Source organism: Anolis carolinensis, chromosome 1, assembly GCF_035594765.1.
Source record: "Anolis carolinensis isolate JA03-04 chromosome 1, rAnoCar3.1.pri, whole genome shotgun sequence".
Taxonomy (NCBI): domain Eukaryota; kingdom Metazoa; phylum Chordata; class Lepidosauria; order Squamata; family Dactyloidae; genus Anolis; species Anolis carolinensis.
Genome location: NC_085841.1, coordinates 138,775,602 through 138,797,473, shown reverse-complemented (window position 1 = coordinate 138,797,473; position 21,872 = coordinate 138,775,602). Strand labels below are relative to the sequence as shown.

Below are 21,872 nucleotides of genomic sequence, written 5' to 3'. Positions count from 1 at the left end.
TCAAGTGTGTGTGTGTGTGTGTGTGTGTGTGTGTGTGTGTGTGTGTGTGTGTTCCTGTGAGCATTTCCCTCTTTCTCAATATCTAGTTAGTCTTCATTTAGTTACTTTCACCTTTTTCGTTTGTTGACAGGAAAAGGGGATAAGAAAGCATAGCTGGAGGTCTGGACTGACAGAATTGCTCTCAGCAGGCTGCGTATAAAACTAATACTGTAGGCTTCTCAGGCATTCCCATCTGCATTCTCAAGAGGATTGTTTTTCTTGACAAACAACAGAAGTCTACAGGGACTTCCTGCCCAAAATAAAAAGGGCAGTAAACCAGTTTTAAATTGACTCTTTTCCAGCCTGGAGTTATGAACTTGCCATTTCATTTGCCTGTAAATACATAGGACACAAATCCTCATTACAGACTGAGATGTTTTAACTATATGAAAGAGCATATTCATCTCTTTCTTACATTATGAGGGATTTAAAAACAAACAAATGCTTATCTTATGCTAAAAATGTAATTTGAATGCATGACTCTGCCAATTTTTGGCTATATTGAACAAAGTTAGAATGACAACAAATTGCAAAGTATACTAGTCAGTGCTCAAATTATTGAGGAAAGGAGTTTTAAGAAAATAATGAGCATTGACTGCACAAATTTCAGCTAAAACATTATCTCAGTAGTCTTCCTAGTACAGTAGCTAATGAGGCCATTACAAACAAGTAATATGGATGGTTACCTTCCCAAATTTTGCATATTTTTTGCTTATGGTTAGTTATGTTAAATGATTAATTTGAGAACAAATTAATAAGGATTTGTAAGGATTAATCTTTCTCTCCTTTTTAAAAATAACATATAGCTGGAATTTCTTGCAAAATACAAAGTGATTTTTCTGTGATCGCAGTTGAAAACCACCAAAAATAATTACTAAAATATAATGTTTCCCTTCAGATCAAACTAGTTAAACCATTGAAACAAGATTCAAGATGAATTACTAGTGGACATTTCAAATATACTTTGACGTCCATAGGAACATAGGCCTAATCCAGTTCGCAGTTCCATTCAATCAATAGAAACTGCATACCAGGTAAACACTGATTTGGTGGATCTACTTTACTTGCAACTGGATTTAGGTCACAGCCACTAAAGTAATTGGAATTTATGATGGCAGCGGAGGGTGTCCAGATCAGCACCATTCCACTCTGACATTTCAGGGGCAGTACCTTGGGCCAGGTTGTAGGTCTTTATGATATCGCAGGAGATGAATCCTTGTGATATAACGGACAAGAGAAAAGCAAGGGTTGGGAGGCAGGCTTGAACTCTTTGTGCAAAGGCTGATTTTGAAAACAGGCAGGAGGGCAATGAGCCCCAAATTAGCTCAAAATGGGCAACATGGCAACCAGAAATGTTGGGGGATATCCTTTTTAAAACGTTGGATGGGCAGCAAAATTTGGCCAGTAGGAAAAATTTCTATTATGGTTGCACCATAATAGCTTTACTTATAGTACACATAATATAGGGAATTTTTCTAGGTCCTGTGCAAATTCTGGGGCTTTAGGAAGGCTCATTCCTAGACCTCAGGGAATGCCGTCCCCAACTGCGCTGCTGTTACCATGACTTATACAAAAGAAGGCTCATGATTTGCAGTTCTGGTCCCTTACTTCAAATGTCACAAGTGCATGCTCCACCAACAATTTTTCACAGCTAATTCTCCTGATACTTGCTTTTTGATGTATTAATACGGCATGAGTGCAACACATGTTGATATTTGCACTGATCCAACCAGCTGCAGATGAGAAGATGGAATGTAACTGAGAATTTGGCAGGTGCCCTGAGACCTAGCAACCCAATGTCTGTACAATATGCCGTAATTGTGCAAATAGGGGAGAATTCTAATTACAGTGAAGTTCACAACAGATCAATGACATTTCTTAAATAGTAGTTGCATGACCAAATGGACACCTAGTTTTCCCATATGAGTTAAGAGCCACAACCTGCCTAAATAAAATAGTATTTGCCTATCAGCAAAAAAGCAAACATTTGGTGGGAGGCTGGGAGCAGCTACCAAGAAGGCTCCCTCTCCAATGTCCTCCCTTCACCTGTCTGTAATGACGAGGCGCTAAAAAAAGACCCCCTGCCACAAAGATCAGAAAATTCAGTCAAACACATGTGAGGAGACATATTCTTTCAGATAGTTTTAATTGTATGTCATGGAGATGCTTTCACTCACTCATCTTTGGATTGGAGGAATGGATACAAGTAGCATTTTTTAAAAAAATGCCTTGAGATAAAGCCATGGGAAAAGATAGTAGTGACAGTCCCACCCCCCACCCCCATAGCAAGCCTCAGTCTTTTCTTTCAGTATAAATTTTGAAACTATCCACCACTCCATATTTTGAAGGAAAAAAAAACTACACTGTAAATACTGCCACATCTGACCATACTTATACATGGCGGAAGCTCCCTTTATTTTCAGTGGAGATATTTCTAGGTGGGTGTGTTCAAGACAGCAACTCATTCTTCTCATTTTCCTTAGCATAGCAATGCTAATCATTCCCATATCAGCTTTGGGTTCATAAGCCCCAAAGGAGGGATGCTAATCATGAATTTTCTACTTTCTAGAAAGGGTGGTCTTCTTATGAGGGTAAACTAGTGTCTGCATGCAGAGCATACAATTGCTCTCCAAGTAATGCTTTCTCATCCAAATGAACAGTAACCTTCCAAGTTTCTCTCTGGAGACCTCAAGGCAGCACATGTAGTTTTGATTCTCCTCTCCATTTTATCCTTACAACAATCTTATAAGCCATATTAGGCTGAAAGACAGTAAGATGCCCATATCCGTGGGGGATATATTCCTGGTGACACCGCATGAATCCACAGATGCAGTTGAACACCATTGAATTACCTTACTTCTGAGCCCATCGTACTATAGATATGTATTGGAGAGAATACTCCAATGGAAGTCTATGGTAATTTCCTGGGGAAGTGTGCTATTGAATCGCCTGGAGGACCTAGCAAATTCCTAAAAACCGTGGGTATGGGTTCTGTGGTTGCAGAGGTGTTTCTGTATAATGATGTACCCAGGACCATAGTGGGAATTTCCTGGATCTATGTTACTCCAGTCCTACATACTCAATCTGCTGCCACTCCAGCAATAGCACAGATTAACATTTCAGTTATAAATAAATGAATGAGGGGATGTAAGAACTACCAGTCATAACACACCAGGAACAATCTCAAGGAATTGAGGGATAGGTGTCTCACATGAAGCCAAGGGAATTACGTAATGGAGGAAAAGATCAGCAAGAAAAGGAACTAGAATGCTTTGGGCAGCTCCACCTCGCTGTATTTTCTAAATGTTATCTTCGGATCCTATTATATACAGTATATTTATAACAGATCTCCATGTGATCTGCAAATGTCAAACTGACTCAAAACAATCAATAAGTAAATGTGACCCCAGAATGGGTTACAAATTGTCATTATCATACCGGTACTTCTCCTTTGCCAAGAAAATGCAGCTTGGTTTGTCTTCATATCCTGATTAAAACCAAGCCAGATATATTGGGAAAATTTTCATAGTTTCCTATTTGAAGAATTTTTTTGCTTAGCCAAAATTATTTTTTTTATAAAGGAAAAGTTAACAAGTTTAGATTTGTTTATTTACTAATTATGAGAAAGACATATTGAATATGGGGAAAAATTTAATTAATTTATATATGTTCTTTCTCCCAACTGGGATCTAGGGCAGAAAGTCACAGAAAGAATCAGCTAAAAAACCCCACACATTTTATAGAAAATTAAAACACATTATATTAACATTATAAAGATTATAAACAGTATAAAAGGATATAAAGGTGAAAAATAAAGCACACCTCCCCACCAAACCACTCTGTGATGGTGGAGGGATGAGGAAAAAAAACAACACTTTTAACTCTCTTTTTCAACTTTTTTTTTCTGTGTCAGGAGCAACCGGAGTTGCTTCTGGAGTGAGAGAATTGGCTGTCTGCAAGGATGTTGCCTAGGGGATGCCCGGATGTTTTGATGTTTTTACCATCCTTGTGAGAGGCTTCTCTCATGTCCCCGCATGGAGCTGATAGAGGGAGCTCATCCGCAGTCTCCCTGGGTAGGATTCGAACCTGGCAGCTTTCAAGTCAGCAAACCAACCTTCAAGTCACAAGGCTTTTATCCCCTAGGCCACCGGAGGCTCCTTCTTTTTCAACTGAACTGCTACATATGGTCTTCATGAGGATGGCACAAAGACTCGCATCTTTGTCTCGCATCAAACATATGTCAATCTCATAGACAAAATATAATCAGATTTTTGTTATTTCCTTACATATTCCACTGACGAAGGGGTGGTTTAGTAAACTACTTGTGTATCTTCAATAGTCTGTATTGCATGATGAAAAAAGGAAGCTGCAGGAAATGTGTTTTCCTTTAGAAAAGGAAAAACAAAACATCAGGTGACCTTAAGTCACCTAGGCAATCCTGTTTTCATTTCTACTTTTATCCAAAATAGCCTGAACCAGAATTTCCTCATGGTAATATTAAACCCAGTAAATATAGGAAAAGCAATAAGCTCAAATATATTTACTATTCCAAGCTCCTTAAAAAACCCCGTAGCTAATCACATTTACAGTATGTTATGATTTTGCAACATATTCATTCCTGTTTATTTCACAAAAACACCCATGCATGGAAACGTCCTTCTCTCCATCTCCTAAATTCACCAAAATAATATTTTAGAGACACTTAGGCTGTCAATGAAACAAAACAGCTCCACTAATTTTGATATTCCTGTTATAGTTTTGGGCACTTGTTTTTCCAAATGTATCATATAGTGACACATAGGTTTTTAAAACTCTGTTCTGTACTTTCAAAAGCAGGTGGTGATGTCACTGCTGTCTTCCACTGTGGTTTGTTAGTAAAGGTGAAGGTTTCCCCTGACATTAAGTCCAGTCATGTCTGACTCTGGGGGTTGGTGCTCATCTCCATTTCTTAGCCGAAGAGCCGGCGTTGTCCGTAGACAGCTTCAAGGTTATGTGGCCGGCATGACTGCATGGAGCGCCTATTTTTCACCTGGGCAGGAATTATAGATGTATGTACTGTTCTTATACAGGCAGTCCCCAAGTTATGAAGAAGATATGTTCTGTAGGTTTGTTCTTATGTTGAATTTGTATGCAAGTTGGAACAGGTACATTTTAAAAGTGTAATTAACATCCCTGTGGTGATTAACATCCCTGTGCCCCTCTTCAGAAGATTTCGTCTTACTTTCTTTCCTTGTGATAACTGGATTTTGAACATTTTGGCTTGTTGTGGAAGCAAGGATTGGTGAGAAAGCTTCAGTGGAGACACCTTTTCCCCATGATAACTCTTCCAGAAGTGAATTTTCCTTCCTAGAGGTAGATTTCTCCCACTTCCTATTGTCTCACCCCCATTCTTAACTATGAATCATTTGTAAGTCAGATGTTTGTAACTTGGGAACTGCCTGTACTAAGATATAATCTAGATGCAGCAGGAGAAACTGTGGCAGGATTTTCTGTTGCCCTAACTCCAGTTCTCATTTGTCCTTCTTTCCTCTACCGAAAACCTGCAGAATATGATGGTTTGAATAGTAGATTCAGAGCAAGTAGAGCTGGCTTCAAATACAGCTCAGTCATGGAGGGGTGTGTGATATGGGAATAGGAGATCTGCTATTCCTATACAGGGTAAAGAACTACAGTGTGTATGTGTCCAAGTCCTTTGGATTCTGGCCTTCTTGTCTCTAGGCTACAAAATGTTTTTAACATTAAATTTGATAAACATTCCAGGCAATTTTCTTCCACACAGTGATCTACATCATGTCTTGTAAAATTTACTTGTGCCATTTATAATGGGTGGCACTTAGCTGGCAAAAAATGAGGAGCACTGCATTTAACTGCTGCTGCCAAGAACACGGATGCGTAATTATATTTTTAAAAGAGCACTAAAGAAAATAAAATGAAGACCTCTTAAAGTCTTAGTTCTTCTTCATCAGGGTGGAATTATAAATCACACAGATGAGGAGTAATTAAAACATCTTCAGAAAGGCACAACCAATTTGTCAGTCTAGCATCTGACTTGCCCTACAAAAACAGATGTAAACAAGGACCAGTGAGGTCTTCGTTTCAAATAGGAATTGGCTAGTTGTTTTTTTACTTTAAAATGATTAATAATGTAGTACCAAACTGATGCACAAGGAATGGTATGTGCTAAAACTTGTGTTTCTTTCTATTCCCTTACAAACTGCAGGCAGTCTGTTTCTCTCTCTCATTTTACAACGGCAGAATCATTACCCTCTTAGAAAACATGCATCTGGTTTCCTTCTTAAAGAAGAGCACCCATGTTGTCTCTTAATATATACAACTGATTTTCCACAGGTCAAGAGATGCTCAGTTAGTTAAGCTTTTGAAATGGTGTCAAACAAGTTTGATCACTGGTTATATTCAGATGCTACTCTTAACTATGAGTGGGCAGTGTGAAACCATGGCTCACTAAAGTACCTTCTTATATTACCAAACAATGATTAGGTTCAAGGGTGGGCACCTGATGGCTGTTGGTCTGTAACTCCTATAACCTATTGCCACCAGTTATGCTACGACTGATGAGAACCACTATCTAACAATATTTAAATGGCCATCAGTTATCTAGCTTGTCAAACCATTATTTAGCATTCAGACAACACAACAAGCTAAGCTTTCGGACCTATTGTAGTCAAACTGTAGGAAAGGGCTGTGTGATCCAGAGTCTCATTGAAGCTCATTTTTGTCACCTTTCCTGGGCATTACAGTCCAAAATGTAAATGTCCGAACTTCTGGTAAAATATGCTTTATAAATATGTTATGCAGGCATCTGCTATGAGACTGGGCTTTGGAATGAGTAGCAAGATGAAGAAAATTAACTATATTAGAAGTTTTAATGTCCAGTGGAAAAAGTTTATTACTAAAATATTGATGATAGCGATGATGATAGATGTTGATGGTGCCCACTTTTAAAGGCAGTTTAAACAAAATAAAATATAAAACTCATGAAATTCCCCTTAAGGGTATTTTATCAGTTTTTCAGATAGTTTTATACACTGTGAAGCACTTGAACATTATACATATGACACTTGTCTAAATGAGATTTATAACCAAAGAACAAGAAATAAAGACCATGTGGAAAGGTGATGCAAAAAGAGACATTGCCCATGAATATCAGCAAAGATCCAGTCATAATTCTTTCAAATTAGGAATTTTTTTTCGTGTCAGGAGCAACCTGAGTCGCTTCTGGTGTGAGAGAATTGGCCGTCTGCAAGGACGTTGCCCAGGGGATGCCCAGATGTTTTGATGTTTTTACCATCCTTGTGGGAGGTTTCTCTTATGTCCCCACATGGAGCTGGAGCTGATAGAGGGAGCTCATCCGTGCTCTCCCCGGGTGGGATTGGAACCTGGCAGCCTTCAGGTCAGCAACCCAACCTTCAGGTTACAAGGCTTTAACCCATTACGCCACCGGAGGCTCTATAAATTAGGAATAAAAGGAAAGATTTGATCAAGTCTTTGCTAAATATTAGTTTTAGTTTAAGGCAGTGGTTCTCAACCTGGTGCCCCCAGATTTTTTGGCCTACAACTCCCAGAATTCTCAGCCAGTTTACCAGCTGTTAGGATTTCTGGGAGTTGAAGGCCAAAAACATCTGGGGACCACAGGTTGCGAACCACTGTTTTAAGGGGATTTAATGATGAGAGGTGGAATAGCATCCAGCTGTAGAAAAAAAGGTTTGTGAGGCCAGTAGAGGTCTTAGTACTTAGAACTAAGATAGAAACAGAATGAGAGGGTTGGGAGAATCAGTATTCAGAGAATTTGGAACCTAAAGAAAGGTATCACATTTGCCAATTACTAATATAGGCGATATTTAAAATTCAAACAAAACAACCATTGACAAAAGTCTTGGAATATACTATTGGCTGCTCATGCTGGAATGGTTATGAGAACGTGCCTCAAGATAATTTTGAAACCATTATTTTGGCATTCTTTGAAGGGAGACATTGTTTCTCACCCTTTGGTTTTTAATGTTTTGTTTGAAAGTTGAGCAACAATGTACAAACAACATTGTTATGGCATACCAGACTTATTGTCTAATCTCTAACAAGTAGGTATGAGATATTCTTACGTATTTGAACTCTTGGTCCAGGAAGGCGATTAAACACTTCAGCCTTTGTATAGGCTGCTCTCATCTCTAAATAAAATTTCCACTGTTTGCTAACACCAGTGCAGTGCCCCTGGAGGCGACAAAGGTGGGAAGTAGCCACGAAGCCAAGTTCTCATGGCTGTTGACAGCATGTCCAGAACATGCTAAAAATGCACTCTTCAACACTGCACAGATGAAATAAGAATGAATATATCTTTGCATCCGTTCTCACACCAGCCTCCACCTGAACTTACTTCTTCACCATCAAGAATCTATCCTTTCTATTTCACATTGTATTTACTTAAAATAGCCTACCTGACACAAGCTTCTGATAAAAGGTTTGTCATGTAATTTTAAGGAAATGATTATGGTCAGTTCAAAACTTGTCAAACTTTCCATGGCAACCTTGTGTCAGGTTGACTATCTTAATGTGACATATTTCATAATCTAACCCTGCCTTCAAAGCCAAAGATGATAATGTTTAGTACGGCATTTAATCTTACACTGGAGATGACCATTATTTTAACAGTTTCTACTTTCAGCAAGCTATATTCCCTACCTAGATCCTAGGTAGTGAAAGAAAGGTGTGTGCTACACTTGCTTGTTTATTTCTGTGCATCCTAAGGTCAAGATGCTTCCATTTTCATTTAGATATTTAATATCTGGAGACAAAGGAAAGTTCTAGTCTTGATAGGCACTTAAAAAGCAGTACTATCTTTCTGCAAAAAAAACATAAATAGGACAAAACAGACATATCTAATGGTGTCATTTCCCTAGCTGGTTACTAACACTATTATTTTCTTTTCAAAAAAGACCTTCTGTACACATTTCAGATTTTAATATTAATGTCAAAAATACGCCATTTATTTTGTGCTACATTAGAATAGTAAAAACAAGTACAGTAGAGTCTCACTTATCCAAGCTAAACGGGCCGGCAGAAGCTTGGATAAGCGAATATCTTGGATAATAAGGAGGGATAAGGAAAAGCCTATTAAACATCAAATTAGGTTATGATTTTACAAATTAAGCACCAAAACTTCATGTTATACAACAAATTTGACAGAAAAAGTAGTTCAATACGCAGTAATGTTATGTTGTAATTAGTGTATTTACAAATTTAGCACCAAAATATCATGATATATTGAAAACATTGACTACAAAAATGGCTTGGATTATCCAGAGGCTTGGATAAGCGAGGCTTGGATAAGTGAGACTCTACTGTACTACTAAAGTAAAAGAAACATTACATATTAAATAACCAAAAAAGAAAATAAGATGTAAACACTACACTAATTTGGGAATTTGCTATTGCAACACATCCAATGATGTGGTTTAAAAGCCATATAAAATGATTAGGACTAAGTATGTTCCTGGCTACTTGGAACATAAGCACATGAAGCATTTTTAAGAACTGGTCCAAGAGTCCAGAAGAGCCTCGACTCCCATGTGATCATTATCCCACTTTCTTTGCTATCTAAAATGTACTCAGTATGCTTTATGCCAATTGTTTGCCTTAAATAGTTAGCAAATAGTTTTCATGACTGCATCTTGCTAGCATTGGGGCAAAAACTGGGAATTAGTTGGCAATTCAGTGTAACACTATTGTCATCTGACAACAAGTGTAAACAGATGTATTTTGTCCTTATGTATGCTTTATAAGGATTTTACTACTTATAAATCAATTGTGGTAAGTCTTTGTTTCTGCTCATCCCACTAATTTCTATATTTTTGGATACTACTCAGGATTTGATATAATGAAAAATGTTAATAGTTTTTAATAAATTAGCATATATCGATATATATAGAACATACTGGTTTTTATTTCTGGATAAAGCCCTAATAAACATATAGCTTTGTTTTGTAAATGTTTTTAAGGCTGACTGTGAAGAGGGAGTAAGCCACTGTTACCCACTGGTAAATTGCTGGCAAATCCTGCAGTCACAGCAACTGCTCTTTTCCCCATCCCTTCTGCCTCTTCATTGGTACAGATGGATCCTGTCAGGATACCAAATGTAGTTCAGGAGTCTTTAGTGCTAATCTGTGACTTATACCATAATTCTCTTGCCTATGAAGTATTTTATAAAAATTATGGAGGGAAATGCTCTAAATGTGAAGAAAGCTTAGCAATCTATGCAGAATTGTGAAAAAGGAAGATACAAAACAGTACACAAACATAAACATCTTTTTTCTTCTTCTATCACACAGCTTGAAAATTATATCCAAGATAACATGAAAAAAGAAATGGTAGAAATCCAGCAGAATGCAGTGCAAAACCAGACAGCGGTAATGATTGAAATAGGCACAAACCTTTTAAATCAAACAGCAGAACAAACCCGGAAATTAACAGATGTTGAAGCACATGTAAGTAACAGTTTGTTTGATTAACCTATTTGTCTTGCTGTGGTTTGTAATAATTCAAAAATTATCTCTCAGTGTAGTTTGAGGTGGCTTAATGATTAAATGTTATACACACACACACACACACACACACACACACACACACACACAACCATTTTTTGCCATGCAAAAGCTTCAAGAAATAAACAAATGGTGTTGATGATTCCATTTCTGTACTGCAGAGCTTCCAAACTTTTCATGTTGGTGACATGCTTTTTTGACATGAATCATTTTGCAAAACAGTAATTGACAGTAATTTACTAGCAAACTGGAGATTAAACCAAGCCCTTACAAGAGAAAAGGACACATACAAACATATATTGTAATAATGAAATGTATGGGGGCACAATGTATCTCATGAAAACTCATGAAAATTTCTATTTTTAACAGTATATGATTTGTAAAATAATAAAGTACATTTATGTGTAACAATATGTAAATATGTGCAAGAATTAAAAAAACAAACACTAATAAAATAACTACTTAACATTTTAAGGCAAACCCTCAGAATCAAGCATGGGATGATCTGGATTTACTGATACAAAAAGGAGTTGTAAATAGTTCTGTATGTGCCAAGGGAAGCGATAGAATTCTTCCAGCTTCACCTAGTGTACACATCAGATTAATGTATGCAAAATGATACAAATAAAAATCATGCCCATTAGGTTAATTTGTGTCATTTATGCAGAATGGGGGAGGCCAGTCTTTTATGTCAGTGTTGTTGTGAATGAACCCAGGGTTCTATTTCAAATAAAACAGGATTTACCTATGATGCTGAAACCTATTTTCAAAATTGGTTCAGTACCTTGGACAGCAGTTTTCCCCATTATGTAGTTCTGATTCTTCTGTTTGAACTGGATCCACTGTCTTACTGAAGGAGATTCCAGCCAAGTTTGTTACCTGGGACTTCACAGAAGGAATTGTTCTAATGAGAACAGTCATTGCAAGGGAGAAGGCTTAGCTGTTCTCATTAGGATTCTTGACTCACCAGGCAACCTTTGTTCCTAGCGGTGGGCTGGGAGAGGATTGGAGAGCACAGGGCTGCTTCCAGTAGGGCTTTGCAGGTGGGAGAGGCCACCTCCCTGGCCACCTGACCTGCAATAGGCAGCGAGGTTCCAATACAGGCAGTCTCCATGTTACAGTCTTTTTGTTTTAAAGTTGAATTCATTTGTAAGTCGGAACATGTCCAGCAAAGAGTGCACTTATTGTGATTTGGCCAAAAAAGGTACATATTACAGTTCCTGTGTGATTATAATCCCTATTTTTTAAAAAAACAAATTTCCCAAGCAATGGAAGGAAAAAACAGATAACCGTTCCCTCCAGGAGCCTCTCTTGTTTATTCTGCCCCAGTTTCCTTGGGGTGCAGTTATGCTATGGAATGAATGCAGTTTGATACCATTTTAACTGCCCATTGTTATGGAATACTGGGAGCTGTAGTTTTACAAGGCTTGTAGCTTTCTCTGCCAAAAAATGCTACTGCAGGGCTTTCACCAAACTAGAAATCCCAACATTGCACAGCATTGAGCCAGGCCAATTAAAAGAGGTGTTAGACATGAATGAAAGGTGGAGAGATACAGGGAAGACAAAGGAGATATTGGACCTCACCACACTAGAGCATCTATCCACTTTATGTCCGATTGCTGCCTCCTGCAGAATTCTGGAGTTATAGTTTAGGGAGGGACCTTTAAACTGCTCGGCCAGGGAGGTCCTGGGCCTCACTAAACTACAAATCCCAAAATTTTGCAGGAGGCAGCAATCGGATAAAAAGTGGAAGAAAAAGTAAAGGGGGTGGAGAGACTGATAGGATGAAAAAGGAAAAGAGGTTTGGAGAGATACGGATAGGAAGAAAATGGAAAAAGAGTTTGGAGAGATGGATAGGAAGAAATGGGGAAAGGGATTTAGAGAGATATGGATAGGAAGATAACTGAAAGGGTAGGGGGTGGAGAGACACAGACATGTTTTGGCTCAGCACTACTCAGCCGATAGGCTGTTAGGAATTGTGGGAGTTGAAGTCCAAAACACCCGGAAGGCCAAATTTTTCCCATGCCTGATGTAGATGTACCTGGAGAGGCTGAAATTATGCACTCCTATGTAAGACAGCAATCTGAAAGGAAACTAGGATAAGCTTTAACATTTCAATAGTTCCGATTGAACTGCAGGATAAATGAAAACACTGAACTGAGTGGGCGAAAGATTAAGGAAGAACAGGAAGCTACAAAGAAAAATAAATTGTCACATGTTTTCAAGTTGATGTCCAAGTCCCAAATCAATTGTGGTTCTTTAAGGGGAACAGAGATGTTCCCATACTCATGCTGCGTGGGGGAGGGGGGGGCTCACTATAGATCTCTAGTCAAATTCATCCAAAAGAGTGGTTTTCTTAGCAACCACAAGCAATTACTTTTACAAAGCAAACAAGAGAATATCCTGAAAAAATAAATTCATTTCAAAACTCCTTACATTATTTACAAGACGTATTGAAGAACCTTTATATAGCTGTCATAGCTTTCAAGACTTTTATTTTGAAGGAAGGAAGAAAAACTCTTTTGGTAGCACACAGCTCATTTGACAAGTGGTCTATTATTGCTGTAGAGAGTTTCCATCTCCAACACTAATTTAAACAATAAACCACCTGAAAATACAATAGATGGTTTGGAATCGAAGTACCTGAATTTTCATATCAGTTCAACTGTTTTTTAAATTATCCTGCCAAAGTATTTCTATATGTGTTTCTTCTGTTGGAGTAAGGTATTAGTGTGCTCAATTAGAAATACGATTCTTGAACATGAGAATCCTATTATGCAGCACCCTTCTCATAACAGTTTCCCTGTGCAGAAAAAAACCCTGTATGGTTCCCAGCAATTGTTTTATTTACCCAAGCTTTTAAAATAATTTTTCCTATCCCAATTTAAGTTTTAATCTTTTTTCAATGTTGTTCCATGCATTTTGAAATATAAGATAAAGGGCATCATTAAAATCTTCCTTAAAAATAACTCTTTAGGAACAATTTGGAAATATGTTTAAGTGTGAAATCATGTCCTGAATCATGTCCAATATGAAGGATATGAGTAAATTCCTCCTGCCAACTGTAGCCAAATTTTGATGAATCAAAGCAGTTGTTTTAAAACACAATGGGGAAGTGTTACAGATTAAAGAAGATAGGGTAGAATGGAACGGAAAGCAGCACCCCACATGACAGTTTTCTTTCCTCATTCTTAAAAGCAGATGTCATACTTGAGAGTTAAAAGGAATGCACCTGAGATGCAGATGCAAGTCACGTCAGCCTAAAACTGAAACTATGGCATGAATAACAAAATAAGACAACACACACTTTCCAATAATACAGGGGACTTAAAAAAAGATTCAGTAATTTTATGGAATAAAAGCAATGATTTTAATATCACCGGATATGATGATGTAGACATACTCCACTCCACGTTATACTCGAAACTTGTGAATGTATCCCTGTAGTCACAAAATGCTGCCATATTTAGGAGGCTGTATGTATAGATATGATTGGTAAGTCCTGAGAACAACTTAAGTTGCAACCCATAGAATTCTTTAATAAATAAGCATATTATTACCTTCTTATTATTCCAAATGTTTAAATGGGATTCAACATTTATTTTCTCAAAATGTAGGTATTGAATCAAACATCAAGACTTGAACTTCAACTTCTAAAACATTCACTTTCAACCAACAAACTTGAAATGCAGATTTCAGATCAGACCAGTGAGATTGGTAAACTGCAAGAAAAAAACAGGTACGAAGATTTCCGGTGTGCCAAAACTCTTGGAGATACTAGTTGTCATTTAACCAATTGTAAAACTACATAAGTTTGTAATTTGGTTGTGTTAACTTCTGACATTTTTTCACAAAAACATACTTTGGCAATGGACTAAAATGGAAAAATGCTAGGAAATATAATGTGTATACATGGAATTTGGGAACTCTGTAAAAAAAAGCTGTGCAAAGCTATTTTTAATAGGAAGCAACTGCTCAAGTGTAGTATGTGCAGCATACATGAAACCAGGATCCTGAGAAGACATGAAATGAGCCATGTGCTGAACTGAGACCTCAGTTCCCTTCCACTTGTTTACATTCAAATAAGTTATATTGCTTACATCCAAACTATTTATGGAGAAACATTTGGGACTAGTATAATAATAAAAATGTACTAAGGGAAACAATGGTGCAAGCTCATTTCATTGCCAGTCAAAATCTGTCCATCTAGTTGCACTGAATGCCACAGCAATTTTAATATTATTTTTGTTAAACTACCAAAAAGATAAATATTTGGTAAATGTTCCTTTTTGGATCAGTTGTGAGTCTAACAGAAACATCAAAAGTTCTTGAATTCTTTTTGTTTGCCCAGAAGAGTTGAGTGACAGCTGGCCAGAAGAACTGTTAACATTTCTTACTGAGCCGGGATCACATTAGTCCAGAAGAGAAGAGAAGGAAGTTGTGACCTTCTTTTACTCAACAAGCTTTGAGCTTGACCTATAGTTGACTAGTTCCACATGCAAGAGAAATCAACATTATTGCTCTCCAAACTGGAATGCAATTTGCTACAATGCAAGTGATCAAGTAATGAATGCGGAATTAGTTCATCTGTGGTGCTTTGCAGTTCATAATCTTCATAGTGAGAGGCTGATATGTCAGCAGCTATATTATGGAGATAAATAAGCTGTTTTCTAAAACAAAGATCAAGCAAGTGTCAAATTATATGGTCCCCAAGCTTTACTTATCATCATATACTGCAAGGTTGAATACAAAAACTGTATATTCAGTAGGAAGCCTTTGCTGAAATAAGGTCCCTCAGTTCTTGGAAACATTAACACCAGGGGGAAAGGGCATGTTTTCACATTTGTCTTCACTCTCCTGCTGTATTTGTGTATGTTCCTGAAAGGTTTGTTTTATGCAAACAAAATATTATACCCAAGAGGAGCAAAGTAAATATGAGTTCAGGATTGCCATGTCATTTGTTGCATCAAGCATAGAAATAATGATGGAAATTCATTATTTTCCATTTGCCACTTACTGAAATAGATACTATTGTTGAACAAGTATATAGTGAAGTATATGCCATATGAGATTCTTTCAAAGTTAATAAAAGTAAAATGAAGTTTATCTCTGAACAAAGTGTAACAAGGAGTTTTTCAAGCGTAATAAGAATTAAAACAGGAAGCTACCAAAATTCACATTAAAGATAGTACTAGTGGATGCTTGCTAGTGTGATGATCACTCTTCTCCTCTCATACCTAAATTTTCCCCACCTACCCATCCTCAAGCTCTGGAAATTTCCTAGTTTTAAAGATGACAGAAACAAATGCATCAGTGAAATAATAGGATTGGATTTCACCCATTAACTCTATACAAAATGTGGTTTATAATTCATTAGAAGATAATCCCAGAGGTGATGTTTACATTAAAGAAGGCACTACTACAAGATGCTTAACAGTTGAAAACCTATTTGATCCAGGCTGTATTGGAGTTATGAGAAAGCGGTACAACTATTTATTTATTTACAATATTTATATCCCGCCCTTCTCACCCTGAAGGGAACTCATCACACTAGAGCTTGGATCCACTTTAAATCCACTTTAGAGAGGGGCTTTAAACAGCTCAGCCAGAAAGTCCTGGGCCTCACTAAACTACAAACCTCAGAATTCTGCAGGCAGAAGAAACCGGATTTAAAGTGGATTCATGCTCTAGTGTGATGAAGCAGTCAGAGTGGCTTACATGAGTGGCATTATTCCATGCCTGAACAACAACAACAACAACAACAATTAAAAGCAATTATATAACCATTTAAAACAACATTAAAACAACTTATGTAAACATTAGATGACTGTTGTGCATAGATCCGAAGCCAGATAATCAGATAATCATATTCATCAATCCAATGCCAATTTCAACTATAATACACAGATAATTATGCTGGGCCAAATACTTGCTGCCAAAGACAAATTTTCACTTGTTTGCGAAATGACAGTAGGGAAGGGGCTGATCTAATCTCACTAGGGAGGGAGTTCCACAACTAGGATTACACATTTACAGCAATTCTGCTGGAGTGCTGAGCTTGGTATTGAATGATGCATTCAGCATCTTGAAGATCTGTCTGTATTTACAAGATAGGAAGTATATTGTGTATATGCATATGGCCAATGCCTGCTGAATAAAAAATAAATAGCTGAATGTGATCCCAAGGCTTCAGGTTGGTATTCAGTGCCTTGTATGGATTTCTACCTTGTCCCGAGACCAAAATCAGAATAATGTTTGTAAAACTGTAAATGATACAAATAAAAATCATGCAGATTGGGTTACTTTGTATCACCTATGCAGAATAGGTGCAGCCAGAGGTCTATGTCAGTGGTGTGGGGAATGGACCCAGAGTTTTATTTCAAACTTTATAGGACTTATCTATGATGCTGAAATTTATTCTCAAAATTGATTCAGTACCTTGGATGACTCCTTTAATGTCTAGATCAGATTTAAGGTAAATTCAACACACACTGATGTGCAGAATTTGGACTGTCTGAGTGGAGATCTCTTTTTTTCTTCACACAGCAAATGTACAGTTTTGGAAAGCTCACTGGTGCTGCAGTGGAAAAAACACTATTCCTGGGTTGGTGACAAATCAAGTAGTTAGATAGATCCTGCATTCACATAATCAAATTATATCCTGGATCAGATGTTATTTTGCCCATGGGGAGAAAAAAAATGAGAGTCTCATCAAGCTCAGATTTTTTTTCATATCAAATAACCTCAGACAAAGCCATACGCTGGACAATCCACTGTTCCTTAACTGGATCAATTTTGTATTTGTTAGCTTTTTAGAAAAAAAAGTCCTTGAAATGGAAGACAAGCACACAGTCCAGCTACAGTCAATAAAAGTCGAAAAAGATAAGCTCCAGTCGCTAGTTTCCAGGCAGAACTCCATCATTGAAGAACTGCAGCAACAGCTGGTCACTGCCACAGCTAACAACTCTCTTCTGCAAAAACAGCAGCATGATTTGAGGGAGACTGTGCAGAACCTGTTTTCCATTGTTTCTACACCAAATCGTAAGTGAAGCTGGACACTCGAATTGTTAGTGAGAAAATGTCCTTTTTGTATTTCCATATTTACCCTGGAACATCCTTCAAATTAGGGCAACTGTTTTCTTAACATATAAAGTGTAATTAGATCAGACATGCATAGCCTTAGGCCAGTATTATCATATACCCCTCTGGGTATAAAGAAAAAGAACCACAGCTGCCCTGAGTTCAGCAAGACTGTGAGAACTGACATGCCTACTTTTGTGTCTGGGTATTAAGATTGTACAGGTGGTCTCCAGGTTACAAACAACTCATAGTTAAGAACGGGGGTGAGACAACTGGATCTGAGAGAAAGATAGGTTGCTTACCTGTAACCATGTTTCTTCGAGTGATTCTCTGTGAATCCACACTGGTGAAGTATACTGCACCTGCGCAGGCTCTAACGGAAACTTTCCAAGCTTTACATTTTCAATTTTTGGCGGTAACCACGCCCATTCCTCCCTAGCATATATAAGGCGCTCTGGCTCCGCACTCCCCAGTTCCTGAGCCGCAGTAGTCGGTAGAAAGGGGGAGGTTTGATGTTGAGGGGAGGACGGGCGGGTTAGTGTGGATTCACAGAGAATCACTCGAAGAAACATGGTTACAGGTAAGCAACCTATCTTTCTTCTTCGAGTTCTCTGTGAATGCACACTGGTGGAGACTAGCAAGCTGAGGTTATGGAAGGTCGGGCAAGCATCAAACCGACACCAGTAAGCAAGCCCAGCAATTTGTTTCAACTGTATATATTAACGAGAAAAGAGCCAAGTAAGTCTTACGAGAGCGCCAGTTTATCAGCAAAGGAATGTTTCATATGAGAGACACTCATAGCTGGAGGTAGCCACCTAACAAGTTAGGTCGTTCACGGCCATGAAGAAGATATCAAGTCATAGGCTGTCATATAGAGCTGTCCAGCAACTTACTGCTGGGAAGTGTCAGTAGTGATCGGAAGTCCACAGGTGTCGTTGGCATTCAGCAAGTCAACAAACTTTTGGTAGTAGGATGAACTACTAGACATATTTATGTCAGAGAAAGGAAAACAACACCATCAGGCTGAAAGCCGAATTAGTCGGATATAAGGAAAAAGGGGTATCTCAGGGAAAATTGGAGCCCAGCACAGATTGATGGAGAACCACATGTGGTTGGGATGCCATCTTGAGTCTATAACTTGCGAAGAGAAGGTCATCAAGATGGTGCAAATGGACGCCCTGCATCTGGAGGCCAGCGAAGTGCTCTGGAGGGTGGCCATAAGGGATGGGAGGTCTCTGGTCAAGCGAGATGCGACTGAAGGAGGTGGGGAACGGCCTGGTAGGTGGCGGTCGAAGCTCCTGGCCAATGTAATTCCATGGGGAAGTATAGCTGGGTCGGAACCGAGCATGCCCGGTTTGTATGGACATTGGCGGTGAAGAATTTGGGAAGACATTTCATCGACTGGGTCGTCTGGTTGTGGAAGAGGATGGCTCTCCAACCATCGAGAAGATGTAGAAAAACGTAGTAATAGGCAACGCGAGGGCTGAGAACAAACACCGGACATGCTATGCGTTGGCATGTGCGGAGTATGACGGTACCGTGGGAGAAAAGGAAGCAGTAGCCATGTCGAGGGCTGTAAGGTGTCTTGTGGAAGACAGAAAAAAAGGGGGAAAAACAAAGATCATCCACCCGTCAGGCCCCTAACTCTGAGGGGTGGTAGGCTGAGGTGACGGTCACGAGAGATGTGACTCGAAAAGTATATCAAACTGAGGTTTGGGGTAGCGAGGAGTCTGGAAGATGGATAAGAAGCATGTATCCAGCGACGAGAGAGCAAAGTCTGTGGACGCCGAGGCGGACAGAAGACCAAGGGTGAGGAAAGTAGAGGTCGGGTGTAAGGAGATCTCTCGGGTCCGAAGAAAAAACATGCATGGTGGCTCTCATGCTTGTACTAGCCCATGGGCGTAACAGTAAAGGGTTGGCTAGTATTTGACTCGTGTAAAAGGGCGGGAGCCGCCTGCTGATGAATCAAAAACAAAAAGCCCTTTGGTACAAAGGGTTCGATTGGACATATTTCGGATTCGTACAGTCTGAAGAACAAGCAGGGAATCGCAATCTGCGAAATGTCTGGTGACTCCAATAGTTGAGCTCTGATTTAGTGTCAGGCATGTGGTTGGAAAGGGTTTTATGGTGGGCCCAAGGCAATTTAAAGTTGGGCATATCTGGAGGTTAGCCGTGACCAGAGGAGATATGAGGAAAACGGAAGAGTAGAGCGAGTAGTGCCAACTAGGATAGACTGCTGTTCGGAAAGAACTAGTGTCGACCGAGCAGGAGAAGTGTGGATCAGGACTGTGGGATATGGTTATCCACATATCTAATGCGTAGATGGTACGGTTTGGAGACTAACATAGCCACATAACGAGAGGCTGTGTAAGAAGTCAGGAGAGGACCCTGATCAAGCATGGGTCAGTCATCAGCGTCGGTATGCCCTTCAGCGGGCAGTCCTGGGATCGGAGTCAGGCGCGTCCGCGAGTGGAAGGAGCGGTTGCGGAATGGTTTTATGTATAGTCTGGTAAGTGATTTTGGGTCTCGGCAGTCAGTGACAGAGTTAGGACCCCATCATGGGACACTTTATGAAGGCTTTGGATCCCGAGGCGGAGTAAAGGTCCCTTCGGGTGAGAAGGGCGGGATATAAATGTTGGAAATAAATAAATGTTGGAAATAAAGGTAAGGAGTACCTAAAACCAAGAGGGTTTAAGCCTCCCATGTATGACCCATAGTGGGTAAAAACGTGAGGAGGCATGCCGGAGAGTTGACTGTATAGTTTCGGACATTAAGCTGTTCTTGTCGAGAGGAGACGTAGGAAACTTTAAATCGGTGTAGTGATGGGTGGCACTCACGAGATCGGAGTTGGGATTAGCATTCCATGTTCTTTGCTGATAGTGGTCTTTATCCCTTATTTATTTTTATTTTTTTTTGGGTCTGTTTTATTTCATTTTATTACATTATAGTCTCCTGGCAGCCGAGGAGCCGTGAGTCGTATGTTAGAGAAGGTACCAGCTTCATCTTGGAGTGCCTGGTGGCACAGTGTGTGAAAGTGCTGGGCCACTGAAGCTATAGACCAAAAGGTCCAGGGTTTGAATCCGGGGAGCGGAGTGAGCGACCGTTGTTAGGTCGAGCCGCTGTCGGCATAGCAGTTGAAAAAAAAACAAAACAAAACATACGAATGTGAGTAGGTGAATAGGCACCGCTTAGGCGGAGAGGAAATGATGGACCATAGGGGTTTGTCGGTCACATGACCCTGGAGGTGTCAACGGACAGCGCCGGCTCCTTGACCGATAAGTGGAGACGGAAAGCAACCCTGAGAGCTGGAAAAGGCCAGACTCGATGTCAGGGGAAAAGTGTTTTTTTTTTATTATTATTTTAGCCGGAGAGGGGAATTTCCTTGGTCTAGAATATCTCCTCTTTCGGGTGTTCCCTGAAGGGTAGGCATCAGAGATTAGATTGATTGCCCTAGGGAAGTGAGGGGATCTAGGAGAGTTTGAGAGACGACGGAGGAGGTCCCATATAGCAGCCATAGGGGGTGCCAGTAAGGCGTCAGCCTGAACAAGAGCTATAGGGATGGCAGTAGTAAGCGGGATTGAGGCTAATATTAGGATGGGAGGCATTGGATCTACCATCAGTGTAAGAGGAATAGTGTAGAGGGAAAAAATCTCGTCCTTGCGGAGAAGAGCAGTGGAAATTTTCCCTCTGATCTAGAGGATGGGAAGGATATAACTGTCAGGCCCTTCCCTATGGAGGGAGGGAGACCAATTGTTGTTTTGAAAAATACTTTTTCGAGCCCGAGAGGAGGTTTCGGGAGTAGGCCCATGCGGGGCAGCTGTTAGGATCCAGAGGAGGGCCTTCTGGAGCGAAAGAATCACGTCAGAAGCAATCGGCTCTGGGGCTGCTTCTCCGGGTGTTAGATAGCTAGTGGCGTCTCAATATATTGCGTTGATGAGAGTAGCGAGAACAGCATATGGTCCAGGAGGCTGGGTCCCGAGCGCCTTATTGATTCCGACATCGGTGTCGGCGGAGTGTTGTTGGTGGGTTTTGGGCTGATTGAAAGATGGATGTGCACTAAGTTCTCTCAGAAGAGGTGCTGTTAGATTAGGGCTTTGGATCTCTCTGTCTTGCCCTTTGACAGGGGGTCAGACTAGATGTCCGTGAGACTTGTTGCAAATATAATTCCATGATAAATGGCTATATGATTATGGTGCAACA

At 39.5% G+C, this 21,872-nt stretch overlaps 2 protein-coding genes across 4 annotated transcripts in view; one reads left to right on the top strand and one right to left on the bottom strand.

The window, feature by feature from the left end:
- The window catches only part of mcph1 (microcephalin 1), a 137,650-nt gene that overhangs the window by 51,536 nt on the left and 64,242 nt on the right, over nt 1-21,872 (bottom strand). The gene's annotated exons all lie outside the window — the stretch shown is intronic.
- The window catches only part of angpt2 (angiopoietin 2), a 58,226-nt gene that overhangs the window by 19,006 nt on the left and 17,348 nt on the right, over nt 1-21,872 (top strand). Inside the window, exons 2-4 of the mRNA XM_003215442.4 lie at nt 10,380-10,535; nt 14,210-14,331; nt 17,401-17,633. Of these exons, the coding sequence (XP_003215490.2) occupies nt 10,380-10,535; nt 14,210-14,331; nt 17,401-17,633 (511 nt within the window). The remainder of the gene's footprint in view (nt 1-10,379; nt 10,536-14,209; nt 14,332-17,400; nt 17,634-21,872) is intronic.